Source organism: Culex pipiens, chromosome 3 (assembly GCF_016801865.2).
Source record: "Culex pipiens pallens isolate TS chromosome 3, TS_CPP_V2, whole genome shotgun sequence".
NCBI classification, from domain to species: Eukaryota; Metazoa; Arthropoda; class Insecta; order Diptera; family Culicidae; genus Culex; species Culex pipiens.
The window spans coordinates 2,115,028-2,134,950 of record NC_068939.1 but is presented as its reverse complement, the minus strand read 5'-3'; the positions used below and the strand labels follow the sequence as shown (position 1 = coordinate 2,134,950).

Here is a 19,923-nt window from a genome sequence, read left to right as displayed (position 1 = left end):
CATGGAAAGGGATCATAAATATCGAAACATTGCTATTAACATCGCTATATTTAAAAAAAATTATGCTACATTCATAAACCACTTGAAATTTTTCAATCAACTTCTGCACTTTGTCCATCTATGTTATGGTCAGTTTCCAACGTAGAGTTGTCTTCTTGCTGCTGCTGAATCCACGTGGTGTACAGGGCAATATTGGCAAATGCCGTAAAGGTATTAACTCCACAGCGGTGACCATTGCCTGTTTTTGGACCAAACGTAACGATTCCGCGAAGAAACATCTTACCGTTTCGTTCCATGTATAGTCCGCTTCCGCCACTTCCGGCGCAAACACTGGTTCCTGAAACAAGAAGAATATTGAAATGTTTATCATATCATTGAACTGCAGTAATACAGTCAACACAAGATTATGGTGTTGAAAAATTATTTTACAAGTTGATTCACAAATCCAAATGGAGCTGTAATTTGAAACGCTTATTGGAAATAGGATGGAAATGATAACAGTCATAAGAACGAAACTATGTGAGCAACACTCCACTAAAACTGGAACTAAATTTTATTTGTACCGTCGTTAGTGGTAACATTGGGTATGGCGTATGTATGAGCCAATCCCCCCCCCCCCCAGACTCAGCGCAATTTGAATGCCTTTTTGCTACAATTTTATTTTGAGAGATTGGCAAAATAATTGAAATAATTGAGTTCTTAGTTTATGCATAAAAATCTACCAATTTATCTGCTTTTAAGGAGTTCTCTACAAAATTGGTCTTTTTATATTTTTTTGTTTTTCAGGCTAAAACTTTTTTGGTGCCTTCGGTATGCTCAAAAAGCCATTTTGCATCATGTAATTTTCCATAAAAATTTGGCAGCTGCCCATACATGAATTATACATGAAAATTCAAAAATCTGTATCTTTTGAAGAAATTTTTTGAACGATTTGGTGTCTTGGGCAAAGTTGTAGGTCTGAATAAGGACTACACTTGAAAAAATGATACACGGTAAACAAAATTCGGTGATTTTTTTATTTCAGATAAAAATGTTTTAAGGGACACTAGGTTGGTATAAATTTAATTTGAAATTGATCCGAAAAATCAGTGGTTAAAATTTTTTTTCAAAGAACTTAAAAATTTTAAAGGACATTGAAGTGCATTCAGCTGAAATCAATTTAAAATGCTTTCCCCTACGTTTAGAATCATTTTCAGAATGTTTGGATTGATTTAAAAAATGTTTTTTTTGTAATTTTTAATTTTTCATCGCAATTTTTTTGTTTTCGCCAAAAAAAAAAAATTTTCGTCAAATTTTAAATTTTTTGAGCTAGTGAAAATTGTATTTTAAAACACTTTTATCATGCAGAAACTATGGCTTGTTATTTCAATTTTTATATTTTTATTTTTTTGCCCCATTCTCGACCCCGAACAGAGCCGAGGGACAACAACTTTGAAAAATATTTGCATCGGCCTTAAATGCCAACTTTACAGAAATTTCCAGAATGGGCAAAAATCATTGACCGAGTTATGATTTTTGAATCAATACTGTTTTGCCTTCCTCACTGAGGTAAGGCTATAATCCTGCTCTAAAAATGAACTTTCTATTAAAAGCTCCTAGACCTACCTTCATGTATACATATCGACTCAGAATCGAAAACTGAACAAATGTCTGTGTGTGTGTATGTGTGTGTGTATGTGTGTGTGTATGTGTGTGTGTATGTGTGTGTGTATGTATGTATGTGACCAAAATTCTCACTGAGTTTTCTCAGCACTGGCTGAACCGATTTTGATCGAACTAGTTGCATTCGACTTGGTTTAGGGTCCCATACATCGCTATTGAATTGTTTGAAGTTTCGATAAGTAGTTCAAAAGTTATGTATAAAAATGTGTTTTCACAAATACCCGGATCTCAATTATATGCATGTAAACGATGTCCGGATCCATCATCCGACCCATCGTTGGTTAGGTAATTGAAAGGCCTTTCCAATGAGTCCAAGACATTGAAGATCTGGCAACCCTGTCTCGAGTTATGACCACTTAAGTGATATTTATGTACTTTTTTGAAGCCGGATCTCACTTAAATGTATGTAAACGATGTCCGGATCCATCATCCGACCCATCGTTGGTTAGGTAATTGAATGGCCTTTACAATGAGTCCAAGACATTGAAGATCTGGCAACCCTGTCTCGAGTTATGACCACTTAAGTGATATTTATGTACTTTTTTGAAGCCGGATCTCACTTAAATGTATGTAAACGATGTCCGGAGCCATTATCCGACCCATCTTTGGTTAGGTAAATGAAAGGCCTTTCCAATGAGTCCAAGACATTGAAGATCTGGCAACCCTGTCTCGAGTTATGACCACTTAAGTGATATTTATGTACTTTTTTGAAGCCGGATCTCACTTAAATGAATGTAAACTATGTCCGGATCCATCATCCGACCCATCGTTGGTTAGGCAATTGAAAGGCCTTTCCAATGAGTCCAAGACATTGAAGATCTGGCAACCCTGTCTCGAGTTATGACCACTTAAGTGATATTTATGTACTTTTTTGAAGCCGGATCTCACTTAAATGTATGTAAACGATGTCCGGATCCATCATCCAACCCATCGTTGGTTAGGTAGTTGAAAGACCTTTCCAATGAGTCCAAGACATTGAAGATCTGGCAACCCTGTCTCGAGTTATGACCACTTAAGTGATATTTATGTACTTTTTTGAAGCCGGATCTCACTTAAATGAATGTAAACTATGTCCGGATCCACCATCCGACCCATCGTTGGTTAGGTAATTGAAAGGCCTTTCCAATGAGTCCAAGACATTGAAGATCTGGCAACCCTGTCTCGAGTTATGACCACTTAAGTGATATTTATGTACTTTTTTGAAGCCGGATCTCACTTAAATGTATGTAAACTATGACCGGAGCCATTATCCGACCCATCGTTGGTTAGGTAATTGAAAGGCCTTTTCAATGAGTCCAAGACATTGAAGATCTGGCAACCCTGTCTCGAGTTATGACCACTTAAGTGATATTTATGTACTTTTTTATAAGCTGGATCTCAATTATATGCATGTAAACGATGTCCGAATCCATCATCCGACCCATCGTTGGTTAGGTAATTGAAAGGCCTTTCCAATGAGTCCAAGACATTGAAGATCTGGCAACCCTGTCTCGAGTTATGACCACTTAAGTGATATTTATGTACTTTTTTTAAGCCGGATCTCACTTAAATGCATGTAAATTATGTCCGGATCCTTCATCCGACCCATCGTTGGTTGGGTAATTGAATGGCCTTTCCAATGAGTCCAAGACATTGAAGAACTGACAACCTTCTTGTTCTTTTTTTCTGGATCTAAAAAAATGATGAAACCACTCATATACCCATTTTTGGTAAAAAGTGAGGAAGGCATCAACCACATTGGTGGATTTAGCTAGTTTTTTTTTTCAAAAATTTGAAATATTGGTCGGAAAAATTTTTCAACATCATTTTCTGATGTAAAATCGAATTTACAAACAAAGAGTACTTCTAATTTTGATAAAGTGCACCGTTTTCAAAAGATAGCCATTTTTAAGTAACTGCGACTATACTTTTGAAAAAAATATTTTTGGAGAGTTGAGAAAATTCACTATATTTTGCATTTTGTAAACTTTGTTGATACAACCCTTAGTTGCTGAGATATTGCCATGCAAAGTTTTACCATTTTCTAAATTCGCACAGCACACAGCAGTTGCCCCGACCCCTCTTCGATTTGCGTGAAACTTTTTCTTAAGGGGTAACTTTTGTCCCTGATCACGAATCCGAGGTCCGTTTTTTTGATATCTCGTGTCGGAGTGGCGGTACGACCCGTTCCATTTTTGAACATGCGAAAAAAGAGGTGTTTTTCAATAATGTAAAGCCTGAAACGGTGGTGAGATAGAAATTTGGTGTCAAAGCTTACGCCCGATTTGATGGCGTACTTTGAATTCCGAAAAAAAAACTTTTTTTTCATAGAAAGAAAAAACACTAAAAAAGTTTTAAAAATTCTCCCGTTATTATTTGCGTTTCTTTTTGTTTCGTCGTCCGTGTCTGTCGCGGGTGACCATGAACGGCCATAATCAACGACGACCAACTTTTTCAAAACTTATTTTTCGTAAATCGTGATAACTCGTGACGTTTTTTAGCAACTCTAAAAAATAACCCTGCAAAGTTAGAAAACTCGAAATTTTAAAATGAAAACTTTTGTCCTAAATGGAAAAAATGACCCTTCTGGGTCAATGCAGATTCGAAAAGTTGAAGAGGGGGGATATATTCACCGCTGCTTAATTTAATTTATAACTTTTTTCTAACTTGAAACTAAATACTCGAACCTAGTTTCGTTAAAAAAAATATATGAATTGAAATGTATGAATTTTCTATGAATTTTTAACGTTTTGATTTAAATGACCTAAAGATATCACGGACTCGTTCCATCATTTTGTAAATATATCTCTATGTTAAATAAACAGTAATTATTTCTATTTTTTTGCAATGTTAAAATACTATGATTTTGATTCATGCTCATTATATTCCTCAACATTTAGATTTTACAGTAAAGCATTACAAAATAAAGAATAGGTAGTATTGAGACCCTCTTCGATTTTCGTGTATCTCTGCTCACGAATCCGTGGTTTAGCGACTATTCACTCTTTTATTTGTTGATAGAGAATGATTTAGTGTTTCGATACATTATCCTTTTGCCTTCCTCACCTTACTGAAGAATGGCTATTAAATAACTCGAAAAACGAAATTCTTAATTTGACCTTCATGTATACTAATCGACCCAGAGTCACATTCTTAGCAAATGTCTGTGTGTGTGGTGGGATGTTGATCAAAAAAATTTGCACTGGATTATCTCGGCACTGGCTGAACCGATTTGGACCGTATTGGTCTCATTCGATCTGTCTTGGGGTCCCAATATTGAAAATTATAAAGTTTAATTAGGTACTTCAAAAGTTATGCTAAAAAAACGATTCTAGCAAAAGCCCGGAAGATTGTAAAAAGGGTGGTTTTTGTAAGAAACCCCGTCATGTTATACATTTTTAGAAAGGTATTCAAAAGACCTTTCCAACAAGTTCAAAAGATTGAAGATCTGACAACCCTATCAAAAGTAAAAAGCACTTAAGTGTTATTTATGCACTTTTTAGAGGCCGGATCTCATATATTTCGAAGAAAACGTTGTCCGGATCTATCATGCGACCTGACGATGGATAGATGATCAAAAGATCTTTCCAACGAGTTCAAAATATTGAAGATCTGACAACCCTATCAAAAGTTATAAGCACTTAAGTGTTATTTATGAACTTTTTAAAGACCTGATCTCATATATTTCGATGAAAACGTTGTCCGGATCTATCATGCGACCTGTCGATGGATTGGTGATCAAAAGACCTTTCCAACGAGTTCAAAAGATTGAAGATCTAACAACCCTATCAAAAGTTATAAGCACTTAAGTGTTTTTTAAGAACTTTTTAGAGACCTGATCTCATATATTTCGATGAAAACGTTGTCCAGATATATCATGCAACCTGTTGTTGGATAGGTGATCAACGAGTTCAATAGATTGCAGATCTGACAACCCTATCAAAAGTTATAAGCACATAAGTGCCCTGAATTATGAAGATCTGACTACTCAATCTGATGGTATGAATAATGAATCAAATTGATAGAATACTCAAAGGTCCACCCTTCTGTATCTATTTTGGATAGTATTATCCTCTGAATGTGAGGAAGGCACCAACCACCTAAGAGTGGATTAAGTAACGTTTTGAAATTACGATTTATAATTTGATACCAGAGAAAAACGACTGCACAAACTTGGCTAAATACTCACTTGCACACATAATAGAGTCCTCTCCCATAGACCGTAGAAACGATGCTCCAAACTGTTTTTCACATTCCTTTTTCAGCGCCACCGGATGAGTTCTCTCGGTGAGCACATTCGAGAACCGCTCGTTGACGTCCATACCCCAACCGACGGCCGTGGCCACAGTACCAGGAATGTCGTCTAAGCTGGTAGCATGAGCCGGCCATAAGCACGCCGGTTGAACCACCCGGCTGAACTCGACACGCTTGACCAGCTGAAGAACCGCCACGTCGTTGGTCAACGATTCTACGTTGTACTCTGGGTGAATCACAACGGCGGCCACGTGATACTTTGTTCCGTTGTTGCGCGTCGGGTTGTACAGCTCGTACTCGCCCACGTGGACCGTCAGCAGGGGTTTGCTCGTCGATTGTGTCGTCCGATACCCAATGACACAATGGGCCGCGGTCAGTACGGTTCTGTCCCCGACCAGCGTTCCACCACAAAAGTAGTGTTCCTGGTTTGGCAAATCCATCGCGAACAAGCCCACGTGGAATGGCCACTTCGCCGGTGGGTAATCACTGGACCTCGTTCCGCAACTCAGCACCGATTCCGCGACGAGATCCGTGGATAACAAGAACAACGCCACCATCAACACCATCTTGAAAAAAAATGAAAAAAAAAAATTGCATCCACCGGAGGAGCGAAAGACACACTGACACTGACGGGATCTGTTACTAATCGTAAAATGGTCCAGGCACTTGACTCGGTCCTCGGCACAAAACACAAAGTGGCAGTCTCATTTGACGACGCGACGCAACAACGGTGTGGCGGAGGTCATTAAAAGCTCGTTACATGGGCTGGTGCGCGGGGTTGGTTGGGTTGGGGGTGGCAGGTGCTCAAAAAAAGGTAGCAGACGCTCTGAATGAAATTGAGCTATTATCCACTTTCTAACAAGGGTGCTGTCGCCGGTGGGTTCTACTTTTACAATTTACGCTGGTTAAGTTTTGTTTTTTGTTCTGCTTCCAAGGTTATAAAAAGTCACTTCATTGATGGGTCTGGCGATAATTACAGCCACGCGTTAATGCTAGAAAAATGAAGCTCAACCGGATAATATGCGGTGATATCAAAATAGCTAATTAAAAGTGCCATAAATTGAGTGTTTGTTGCTTCAATGTAAATCATAAATATTTGAGCTAATGGTGTTATTCGTTTGATCTCAAAATTCAAATGGATTTTCAATTTCGATCTAACATTTATTTGTTCTAAAACCATTCATTTTGAACGAAAATTACGGTAGCATTTCGCGGAACAAAACATTTCTCTTCTCAGCAAAACTCACCACTTCATGTGCTCTAGATTTTCCCTGGCTAAGCTTTTTCTGGGTTGATGATCAAATGGTCTCCAACAAATTACCCAGTGCAAACTTGAACCAAGACGATGGTGCATGGGATAAAGAAGATAGCTTACAAAGGTAGACTATCCAGAATTTTTTTTTCAGAAAGTTGTTGTTGTTTTTGACGTTCTCCATTTTTCTGGTGGAGGATTTTAATTTAGAAAGTTTGAAATTTATTATGCAGATAATGAATAAATCAACTTTTAGTATTTTGTCTTCTTGTTGCTTCTCATCACTCCGAGCTGCTTCCGAAGGCACCAAAGTTCTTGTTGCTGCTCTGCTTTGATGAAAAAAAGAGTTTTCCGCTTTTCCTCAATACCGTGAGTGAAGACGGTGGCGAATGACGAGAAACGGTGAATAACGACGACGGCGATGAAATCGTTCAGCGGGGGAAAAAGTGTTTTTGAACTTGGACACGGCGTGATGCCGCGGACGGGCGAAACGAAAGTTTGGAGCAGGTTATTTGCTTAGTTGCAGGAAAGTTTTTAATCGGATAGCCGAAGCGGGGAGCAGCGGGCTTTTCTTTTTTGTTGCCATTTGGTGCTACAATTGGAAAGTTGTTTTAATCTGACATTATCTCCAATAATAATAACGTTGCTTGTAATTGAATTTTATGCTCAGAACTTTTGCTTGGCGCGTTCTAGATTGAACAATTGCTTGAAGTTCATGAAGAAGCAACATTTATTGCAATTTTTCCACGATTTTGCAAAAAATCGATAATGCCTCGCTTCTTTTTGATATTAGTGGATACCAAACAATTAAACTGCGTGTCACAACGAGCTGCGGAGCTTCCATTAGGAACGTCCATTCTGACTCGGTAAGTTAGATCTGTTGTTATAGAATGCACACGTGCGCATGAATAAATTATTACGCTTAAAATCAAATTACCGTGACTCGTCACCGGAAGGCCTCACCAGTGCTTTGAGTAGTATGTTTGACTCGGTGATCCCGAGGATTTGAAAATAATATGCGATTCACTTCAAAATTAAATGATGGTCTAACTAGATTTTTTTTCTCATTTCTAGTAAACGAGCAATCGATGATTAATAGATTAAAGCAGGGTATTTGACGTCGTGCTTTCTGATCAACGATGATATAGGAAGGATTTCTCAATACTATTTAATACAATAATTATTTGACGACCGCGGACCTCCACTGCAAACTTAACACTCAAATGATAAAAATGAGAAAGAATGACCAAAAAGATCAAAATGGCCAAGAATAGCAAAAAATGACAAAAATTGAAAAAAATTATCAAATTTGTAAAATTGACAATATTACCAAAATTACCAAAATTACCAAAATTACCAAAATTACCAAAATTGCCAAAATTACCAAAATTACCAAAATTACCAAAATTACCAAAATTACCAAAATTACCAAAATTACCAAAATTACCAAAATTACCAAAATTACCAAAATTACCAAAATTACCAAAATTACCAAAATTACCAACATTACCAAAATTACCAAAATTACCAAAATTACCAAAATTACCAAAATTACCAAAATTACCAAAATTACCAAAATTACCAAAATTACCAAAATTATCAAAATTACCAAAATAACCAAAATTACCAAAATTACCAAAATTACCAAAATTACCAAAATTACCAAAATTACCAAAATTACCAAAATTACCAAAATTACCAAAATTACCAAAATTACCAACATTACCAAAATAACCAAAATTACCAAAATTACCAAAATTACCAAAATTACCAAAATTACCAAAATTACCAAAATTACCAAAATTACCAAAATTACCAAAATTACCAAAATTACCAAAATTACCAAAATTACCAAAATTACCAAAATTACCAAAAATACCAAAAATACCAAAAATACCAAAAATACCAAAAATACCAAAAATACCAAAAATACCAAAAATACCAAAATTACCAAAATTACCAAAATTACCAAAATTACCAAAATTACCAAAAGTTACAAAATTACCAAAATTACCAAAATTACCAAAATTACCAAAATTACCAAAATTACCAAAATTACCAAAATTACAAAAATTACCAAAATTACCAAAATTACCAAAATTACCAAAATTACCAAAATTACCAAAATTACCAAAATTACCAAAATTACCAAAATTACCAAAATTACCAAAATTACCAAAATTACCAAAATACCAAAATTACCAAAATACCAAAATACCAAAATACCAAAATACCAAAATACCAAAATACCAAAATACCAAAAATACCAAAAATACCAAAAATACCAAAATTACCAAAAATACCAAAAATACAAAAATACAAAAATACAAAAATTACCAAAAATACCAAAAATACAAAAATACAAAAATACAAAAAATACAAAAAATACAAAAAATACAAAAATACCAAAAATACCAAAAATACCAAAAATACCAAAAATACCAAAAATATCAAAAATATCAAAAATACCAAAAATACCAAAAATGCCAAAAAATACCCAATATACCAAAAATACCAAAATTACAAAAAAAAAAAAACAAAAAATACTAAAAATACTAAAAATACAAAAAATACAAAAATACCAAAAATACCAAAAATACCAAAAATACCAAAATACCAAAATACCAAAATACCAAAATACCAAAATACCAAAATACCAAAAGACCAAAATACCAAAATACCAAAATACCAAAATACCAAAATACTAAAAATACCAAGAATACCTAAAATACAAAAATACCAAAAATACCAAAAATACCAAAAATACCAAAAATACATAAAATACCTAAAACACCAAAATAACAAAAATACCAAAATTACCAAGAATATCAAAAATACCAAAATACCAAAATTACCAAAAATACAAAAATACCAAAAATACCACAAAAAAACCAAAAATACCAAAAATACCAAAATTACCAAAAATACCAAAATACCAAAATAGCAAAATACAAAAATACCAAAATACCAAAATACCAAAATACCAAAATACCAAAATACCAAAATACCAAAATACCAAAATACCAAAATACCAAAATACCAAAATACCAAAATACCAAAATACCAAAATACCAAAATACCAAAATACCAAAATACCAAAATACCAAAATACCAAAATACCAAAATACCAAAATACCAAAATACCAAAATACCAAAATACCAAAATACCAAAATACCAAAATACAAAAATACAAAAATACAAAAATACAAAAATACAAAAATACAAAAATACAAAAATACAAAAAGACCAAAATACCAAAATACAAAAATACCAAAATACAAAAATACCAAAATACCAAAATACCAAAATACCAAAATACCAAAATACCAAAATACCAAAATACCAAAATACAAAAATACAAAAATACAAAAATACAAAAATACAAAAATTCAACAATACCAAAAATACAAAAATACAAAAATACAAAAATACAAAAATACAAAAATACAAAAATTACAAAAATTACAAAAATTACAAAAATTACAAAAATACCAAAAATTACAAAAATTACAAAAATACCAAAAATACAAAAATTACCAAAAATACAAAAATTACAAAAATTACAAAAATTACAAAAATTACAAAAATTACAAAAATTACAAAAATTACAAAAATTACAAAAATTACAAAAATTACAAAAATTACAAAAATTACAAAAATTACAAAAATTACAAAAATTACAAAAATTACAAAAATTACAAAAATTACAAAAATTACAAAAATTACAAAAATTACAAAAATTACAAAAATTACAAAAATTACAAAAATTACAAAAATTACAAAAATTACAAAAATTACAAAAATACAAAAATACAAAAATACAAAAATACAAAAATACAAAAATACAAAAATACAAAAATACAAAAATACAAAAATACAAAAATACAAAAATACAAAAATACAAAAATACAAAAATACAAAAATACAAAAATACAAAAATACAAAAATACAAAAATACAAAAATACAAAAATACAAAAATACAAAAATACAAAAATACAAAAATACAAAAATACAAAAATACAAAAATGACAAAAATGACAAAAATGACAAAAATGACAAAAATGACAAAAATGACAAAAAATGACAAAAATGACAAAAATGACAAAAATGACAAAAATGACAAAAATGACAAAAATGACAAAAATGACAAAAATGACAAAAATGACAAAAATGACAAAAATGACAAAAATGACAAAAATGACAAAAATGACAAAAATGACAAAAATGACAAAAATGACAAAAATGACAAAAATGACAAAAATACAAAAATGACAAAAATGACAAAAATGACAAAAATGACAAAAATGACAAAAATGACAAAAATGACAAAAATGATAAAAATGACAAAAATGACAAAAATGACAAAAATGACAAAAATGACAAAAATGACAAAAATGACAAAAATGACAAAAATGACAAAAATTACAAAAATTACAAAAATTACAAAAATTACAAAAATTACAAAAATTACAAAAATTACAAAAATTACAAAAATTACAAAAATTACAAAAATTACAAAAATTACAAAAATTACAAAAATTACAAAAATTACAAAAATACAAAAATTACAAAAATTACAAAAATTACAAAAATTACAAAAATTACAAAAATTACAAAAATTACAAAAATTACAAAAATTACAAAAATTACAAAAATTACAAAAATTACAAAAATGACAAAAATACAGTCTGTGACCTAAATAAAATAAAAAAATGTTTAAACTGGGCTTCCTTTCCAGAATAAATCGAATCTCCACCCAATTCAGGACCTCTCACAAAACCCGTCCAACCCTACACACATGCAAACGCTTCGTGATGATTCTGGCTGCATGAATCATGACCATCAAAACATTTGCAAACTACATGAATCAATGTGGCCGGCGTGAACTAAAATTGATTGCACTCGGGGTGGCGAGGGAGTTACGGGAGAAACGATGAGCGCAGATTTGAGCACGTTGGTCGATGATTGTTATTTTAGTCGTGAAGTTTCTCTAGTGGCTGTGCTGAGGGGATGGGGTAAATAGGTTTTTTGTTTGGTTTTTATAGTTTCTATGTTTGAAGAAAAACAATGAATTTCCTCATTTTTTCAGTCTTTAAAAAAATTGTTCCTTAGCACCAAATTTACCCTAAAACTTTTGGAAAGGGGTTAAACATACTGCCTATGATTACGATTATCGTCACCACGCATCACAAATGTTTGGTTTTCAAAGCTTTTGCAACTGTTACGCACACCGTGCATTGCACACGAAATCGTGAGTTGTTGTCATGCTATTTACGATTACCTGGAAAAGAGACATAATTTGCACCTTGATGAATTTCAGTATTCATTGAGCTGTTTTGTGCAAAATGAATACTAATAAGTTCTGCGTACCCTGCGTAGGTGTAGATGAAATCAATCTAATTTCTCTGAAACTAATTCCAAACTCTCTTAAAAGTCCAAATTAGGCAACTAAATTCAGACCAATTCCATCCGTCGCGCATATGGACACATTTTGAGCCATCCCAAAGGATTGACTTTGACATTGACCAAAGCCAGCCTGTCACAGCAAAGATAAATGGCTACAAATTTGAGACCATTCTGAAGATGTTTCCAGCCGAGAAGCCACAGTCATGCTTGGTCTCTTGAGTGGATGGGTAAAGCCCTTGAGCCCCAGAATTCTTCCCTAAAGGACAGAACCCATGGTGCTCGGCGGCAACACTGTCCCCCCGCTTCATGTGTACAGTTTAATTTAATTTTCGTCATCAAAAACTTTCTCTAGCCCCTTCGGCATCACTGTTTAATTAGTTTGCGACAGTAGGAGTTTTCGGTACGAAAATCTAATCAAGTTTACGTGTCAAGATGTCCCAAAACTGAATTTCGATAAAGCATTTTTGAAATTTGACAAACTGTATAATTTTAAATGTTTGACTTATGCCACAGTACGAAAAGAAAAGGCTTCAACTTGAGTCCTTTTATGAACATCGAACAAACCAGGCTAACACAATAATCAACCTAATCAAGTTACAAAAGCTTCACAGCAGGACGCAACCATTGATGTGGATTTGTCGTTATAGTGACATGTTAGAAGGAAGTTGTTGCCGGGTCCACACTCCATCCCTCTTCTTTTTTTTTCTTTCTTCCCAAGACCCTCGGCTCGAGTCTATAATTTTCCCATATTTTTCCTTCCATCCTACGCCTTAAGGCCAACGAAGCTCACAATTAGAGCGTTTCTTTTGGGAGGGTGGATTTTTTCCTTCCGTCTGCTCGCTTGCTGTTTCCCATCTTGTAAATAAATTATGCAAACAAAAGGCTGAACCATTTTCTACCTTTTGGCACTGCGTGGGACATCCTTTACCCTGGCTGGCGGCGTCCGCATTCACTGAGTGGGTCCCCTAGCACTCTGGAATGTGAAAAATGCGGCGTGGTTGAAATAATTTTTATGAAATCTTGTTGGATTATAACATTCTATCATGTTGCTTTTTTAAAGTAGTTTATATAATGAAGAATGATTTTTTTGGCACGAGTTTTTTTTGCATCGAGTTGCCAACTTCAAAACCAGAACAGTGTCAAAAAGTATTATTTTTTGATACAAATACTAATATGTTAAACATTTCAACACTCAAATTAGTGTAGTGCTCTTTTCAGCTTTATTTTTGTCAACACAAAAATAATTGAAGAACAGCTCTCTTTTATTTAGTTTTTTGAAAAAAAGTGAATACTTACAAATTTTTAAATAATTGATTTTAAAACCAAATGGATAACCTATAAATGACTTTTTTGCAATTCCGTCGTGAAACTACTTACTTTTCCTGTCATTCTTGAACGACGAAATAGCCTACTTTTCTGTACCAAAAATAACAGAATCGAATAGCAACACTTTTCAAAATAAATGCTGAAAAGTTCTACTTTTCAGCACTAAAATGGGTGCTGAAAAGTTGAACTTTTCAGCACTTGTTTCGAAAAGTAACACTTTTCAACATTTTTTTGAGTTAAACGATTTATTGACAAAATACATGAAAATTTGACTTAAAATTTCACTTAATGGGTGTTTTTCGGATTTGCAAAAAATGTTGTATGGAACTCGTTGCAAAACTTGATTTTTTCAGCACTTTTCGTATTTATCCAACTCGGTGAACCTCGTTGGATAAATGTACGACTCGTGCTGAAAAAATCCTCTTTTTGCAACTTGTTGCACAAACTACTATTAAAACATTGGTTTCTTTTTTTTAAAAAAAAGATCGCACTAAAAAAAAAGTTCTTAAATAATATTTTTCCTCTTAACCGTGACAAACGGAAGAGCAGAAAGGCAACTTTAGACTAATGGCTAATTTGAATTTCTTCTGTCCGGTTCCGTGCCCGTGGTCCCGATTATTTTGCAATGCCCATTCAGTGTCTTAAAATGCATTATCATACAGCCTGATAAAAGTGTGCTCATTAGAAAATCTCTCTTTTCTCTCATTCATTTGAGGAAAAGCGAGGGGAAATGCCATGGGCGTTACTGCACAGTTGAAGAAACGTAACCGTTTTTTTTCAATTGTTTAAAAAACGAAAACGAATTCAATTCGATACCGGCTCATGGTGGGTGATATTTTTTTCAGTAACAGTCATGGAATGCAAATGACTAAAATAAAAATGTGACCTAGCTTGCTTTAAGAGAAGTCACAAGAGGGAGTTATTGTGTGTTTATGGAAACTACTTCAACCGTTGGATCCTGCCTCAAACATAACTAACGGTAATTAGCCCATAATGAAGCCCTTGCTATTTGTCGGTGGTAATTTTCCCACTTGCCACAGAGGAAAAAGAGGGGCATTCCAAAACATAAATTTCCATTAGTCATTTTCTCGTTCCACCATCTCCCAAACTTCTTCGCCCGATGGATGCACTAATTTATTCATTACTTAATATTGTGCAAATGAGAACCGCAGAACTGACCCGCAACCACTCCCTCCTTGAACGGGGTGGACATTTTCACCTTTTTTTTCTCCCCCACCCAACCATCAAGACCATCCTATAAAAATGGAACAAAAACCTCAAGACCAGGTGATGACCAAAGGCTTTGAGAAAGAAAAAAAAAAGATCTTGTTCTTTTTGCTCTTGGCGGGGTCGTACCTTCATTATCGAGGATTCGAGGGAGGGCAAGTACTTGGCCTTTTCTCCTTTCGACCTGATTATATTTCTGGCTAATACAAACAACAACGCCTTCCGTGAACTCGTCAGGACGAAGGCGTGGGAGGTGATTACCGGAGAGGCGTTTTTTATGGGAAAATATCATGAAAAAGAATAATACAAAAAATGGTCAATGAGATTCTGGGGAAGCACTTTTGAGATGAATGACACTTTGGGTTCTTTGAAGTTTTCTTTTGATTGAAATTATTTATTTAAGGATCTCATAAAAAGTACAAATAAAACAATTGGTAACAATGACCTGGCCTGTGTTGGAGCAAATTGGCTTAAACCAACTGGAAGTTAAACCGGTTCAGAAGTGAAATGATGCAGCTAAAAATTGACACGAGCCAAGACAAAATGAATTATCTGACATAAAACTTTCTCCCGAGTGCACCCACATTTTAAAAGTTGCACCAAGACCAACTCAGCCAGAAGAGTTTATGAGACTGCCTCGTGTGTGTGCCGAGATTGCAATATTTTCGTTCACGACCCGATGATTTTTCCTACCGATTTTTGCTGCCCCAAGCGAACTTTCATCACTGTCTCGGGGCACACGATGAAGCTCCAAGGCTGGTGCATCAGCTTCAGAGACAGACACGTGTGCCGAGTTCAAGAGCTCACTGTCTGATGTGCTGAACGCTTGTCCGGATCATTTCCTTGCACCAATAATGAAAAATGAAACTCTCTCCTAAGTCAGTCATCATCGCAGAGAGTGGGTGTGTGTGCTCTATCTTCTTCGATGCGGCATGTACGAAGGAGCGCTCACAGCATCCGCCGACGACTTCTGCTCTTCACCATGGGGCTGGCTGCCATCGAGACACACTCCAGTACAGGGCACAAGCGGCCGGGTGGGTATTGAGGATAATGTTTTAGAAAGTTATAAATTTTTTTTAAATAAAACTACATTACAAAAAATTGTGTTTTTTCATTTTCTTGTTTTAAACATCAATTTTGAGTTCTGCGACCCCATTTTAGTCAAATTTGAGTTGTGGATTGCCTTTAAAAAAAAAAAAAAGATTTTTTTCAACATTAAATCACCGCCATTTTGGCTGCCATCTTGGATTCAACAATTCTAAATCATTTTAGAGTAGTTTAGGGGTCAAACTTTAGCTCAACAATCAAACATTAGAAAACAAAAAAGCATTATCTTGAGATTCGATTTTCCGAAGTGAAATTTTCCGAAGCCTTCGGATTATCTAGTCTAGACTGTTTTCGTTTAACATATAAAATCCAAAATTTTAAGAAAATATCCCTTCCAGATTGGATGCAAACTACTCGAAAAGTTCAATTTCTGTTATTGTCAGAAAGCCAGAATTTGTTATTGGAAGACCCAGATTAGCTATTGTATAATAACATAACATTAAACAAGAGATTTTTTGAAAAATATCTCATTTTGTTATCAAAATTAATTAAAAGAAAATCCAATTACAGAACATAATGGGAAAAAATTCTGATAACTCAATAAATTATAGGTGAGATACATTTTTTTTTTGGCTACAGTTAAAAATTGATTTTGGTCATAAAATTAGAAGATAAGCTTATTTCCTATAAAATATTAAATATTTTCAAATGCTGTCTAATATCAGAAAGGCGACTTACAAACCTTGGAAATGTAAAAAATTACAGAAACAATAACTACATTCAAGGTTAGAAAATAATCTAAAATTTGGGAGTTTTTAGCATAAACAATTATATCAATATTATTTTGTTTAGTGATAAGAGCGGTCTAAAAAAATAGTTTTTTTCAACGATTTTCGCAAAATAAACACATTTTTGAAGTCTCAAAAATTATATCAATTTGAGCTCACCACGTGCCGAAGAAAGCTTACAATTGGGCATCAAATGAAATATACTACGAAATTTTATAAACATAGCTGAAAACAGCTCAAATAAAAAGATTGTTTGATTTGAATGTCTAGGGACAAAAAGCTTACAGCGATAACAAATTGTATTTGCATTTTTGGAATGTTTTAAGTAACATATCCAGAAATGGTGATGTGAATTTTTCTCAAGGTTTCAGTCCCTAGGCAAAAATATACAGCAATACGATTAATTTTCAATCATTAGTTTAAAAAAAACTTAAAAAATCTGAAATTTTGAATTTTCTATAAATAAATCTTGCAGGTGAGAGGAGACTAAAACTTTGATGAAAATTGCATCAGCCTTATCGGAATATAATTTTCGGAAAAAAATCGAATTTAAAGTAGCGTGATTCCCCATGCATTAATTCCCCTGTACATTTTGCAGGAGACGCATGGTGCTTTATTTTCAATTAATGCACCAAACAATTTTTAACAATTTTTAACATTTTTTTTAACAACAGCCACTGAGTCCACTTTGTAAATGCCGGCCCCAATGCCAATGATTTACATTTATAATTTGATTTAAGATTTTGAACAGATTATTTTTCGAAAAGCAAATCCTTAACCTTTCATTTGCATCAAAAGCGAAAAAAAAAAATTGCAGATAATTTTCTCAGACCAGTGTTGCCAAATCATCAAACATTTAGTTCTCATCGACTACATTATCATACCTGAAATTTAATTTAAAGTTGTGTTTTAAAGAATTAATTCATGTTATATTGTTGTTTGTATGCTAAATGATTATTTTGATATCAAAAATTTTTAAAAAAAAGCTTATATTTGACTCCTTAAACCCACAGTGCACACGATGCCTCGTCAGACATATGAGCGGCTTTAGCTCGTCGTACGTACGATGCCAAAAATCGAACCACCTCCCCCCCCCCCTCTACCCGGGCCGAGGGTCACAGGGGTGGCTGGCTGGTATCATTCATTTCATCCCAGAAGCCCTGCCGGCATACCGGCTTTGGGTTTCTTGTGTGTATGTACTGGTGAATGAGAGTTAGATGAGCACAGCAGGAAGAAAAAAAACATGAACATCGTGTGTACGTACAGCTCAATGAAGACCCCAAAATGCACCGGAAAAACTTAGTTATAAGCTTTTCACGCTCGCTTGACTTTGCTGATGAACTGAAATGTGCTTTGCTTGCAGCAGTTTCACTAAACGAGAATTAAAACGTTCGCCGTTTGCTGATGAAAAAGTTTAAAGAAGTATATGATTTTTCTTTTTTTCGAAGCATAAAATCAATAAGATTAGCCGCATCGGTCAAAAGTGCGTGTTGAGATTACAGACACTTCCAATTTGGCAAAATTTCCTATTCATGTCAACAATCAATCTGCACAAGACATTTCTAACGCATGTGTTTTGCCAAAACAATCCGAGTCCGATTCAATCAACCACTTTTTAAGGTTTGTGCATGTATAAATTTAAACATAAATTCTGAAAAAAATAATAACAGAGCGCTTAGGAAAAAGGCTATGAAATTTGAAATCTTTTTCATCATTCAAAAGTGACAACATTTTTACGTGTATAGCTCTCGGCACTCATTCAAGGCCCGTCAGAGTTGATCTATTCGATTGATGCGAGACTGGAAATGGGTCATCAGCCAACAAAACACGCAACCGATGCACACCCCCGGGGCTGGCACCCGAAGAGGAAATGCTCAAGTGATGGGTGTTGGTGGTTAAAAAATCTGAATCGTGCTGCCAAAGAGGAGGCTCTCTTACGAGTGCACCAGTTCATAAATTACCCCCAGAATTAACATCCATTATGCCATGTTACCAAATGGCAGCAAAGCAGCAACTCAACTTGAAATGGAACCCCGAGCAGACGGAAATAACTTGGGAAGGTCAGTTTTTGATATTGTGAGAAGATCGAAATATGTTCGAAGAATAACTTAAACTGTTATTATGTTGTTATTGCAATAACAAACCAATAACACAGAAGGAATCATGAAGGAATAACAAGATTTGTTATTTTGTGCGGAGAGGTGGAGCAGCATAATAAAAAAAAATGTTATTGAACTGGTATGTTTCCGTAACAAAAAAAGTTATTGTTTTGGTTTATTTGTAATTTGCAAATAAACCTGCAGTTGCCATAACTCCTCTGTACTAGTCAGGGCTGCAGAGGCGATTTTGAATCCATAATTTGAATACAACTCCGACTCTGGATGCAGGATATGACGTAAAAGATGCTTAAAATTATATGAATCCGATGCAGTCTCCGAGGTCTCACTCCAGCTCGAACTTCAACGTCAGCTCCGACTTCCTGGCTCTGTGAAAATAATAACAGTTTTTCTCAATTTTTTCAAATTCTCAATAAATAAATCAATTCCGTTAGGAATATAACAAAATTAAAAAAAAGAACTCTCAAAAGTTGATTTTATCGGATTATTTTTAGCTTGAAACCCCATTTCATGGTGAAATAAATGACCCCGATGAAATTGGTCAAAATTATTTCATAGTTCTAGCCAATTTTAGTAAAATCCCTTAGGGGGTATATCAAATAATTAAAAAAAATCAACCTTCAAAATTTCAACTTTTTAGAATAATTTTAGCTTAAGGACCCCATTTCATGGCCAAAATAATGACCCTGACGAAATTGGTCAAAATTATTCCATAGTACTAACCATTTTAAACAAAGTCCTTTAGAAGGTATAAGGGTAATTCTCCGCCAACTCACACAGCAGTTGCCCCGACCCCTCTTCGATTTGCGTGAAACTTTGTCCTAAGGGGTAACTTTTGTCCCTGATCACGAATCCGAGGTCCG

General features: G+C 34.2%; 2 protein-coding genes across 2 annotated transcripts in view; one reads left to right on the top strand and one right to left on the bottom strand.

Moving 5' to 3' along the window:
* Positions 1-91: 91 nt before the first annotated feature.
* Positions 92-6,592, bottom strand: LOC120425685 (chymotrypsinogen A-like). Its single transcript, XM_039590268.2, has 2 exons — positions 5,831-6,592; positions 92-337 (listed from the first exon to the last, which is right to left on the bottom strand). The coding sequence occupies exons 1-2, from the start codon at positions 6,459-6,461 to the stop codon at positions 93-95; spliced, it is 876 nt and encodes a 291-aa protein (XP_039446202.1). The 5' UTR covers positions 6,462-6,592; the 3' UTR covers position 92.
* A 9,448-nt stretch (positions 6,593-16,040) lies between these two features.
* Positions 16,041-19,923, top strand: part of LOC120425683 (uncharacterized) — a 41,494-nt gene continuing 37,611 nt past the window's right edge. The window contains exon 1 of the mRNA XM_039590267.1: positions 16,041-16,142. Coding sequence (XP_039446201.1) covers positions 16,041-16,142 — 102 coding nt within the window. The remainder of the gene's footprint in view (positions 16,143-19,923) is intronic.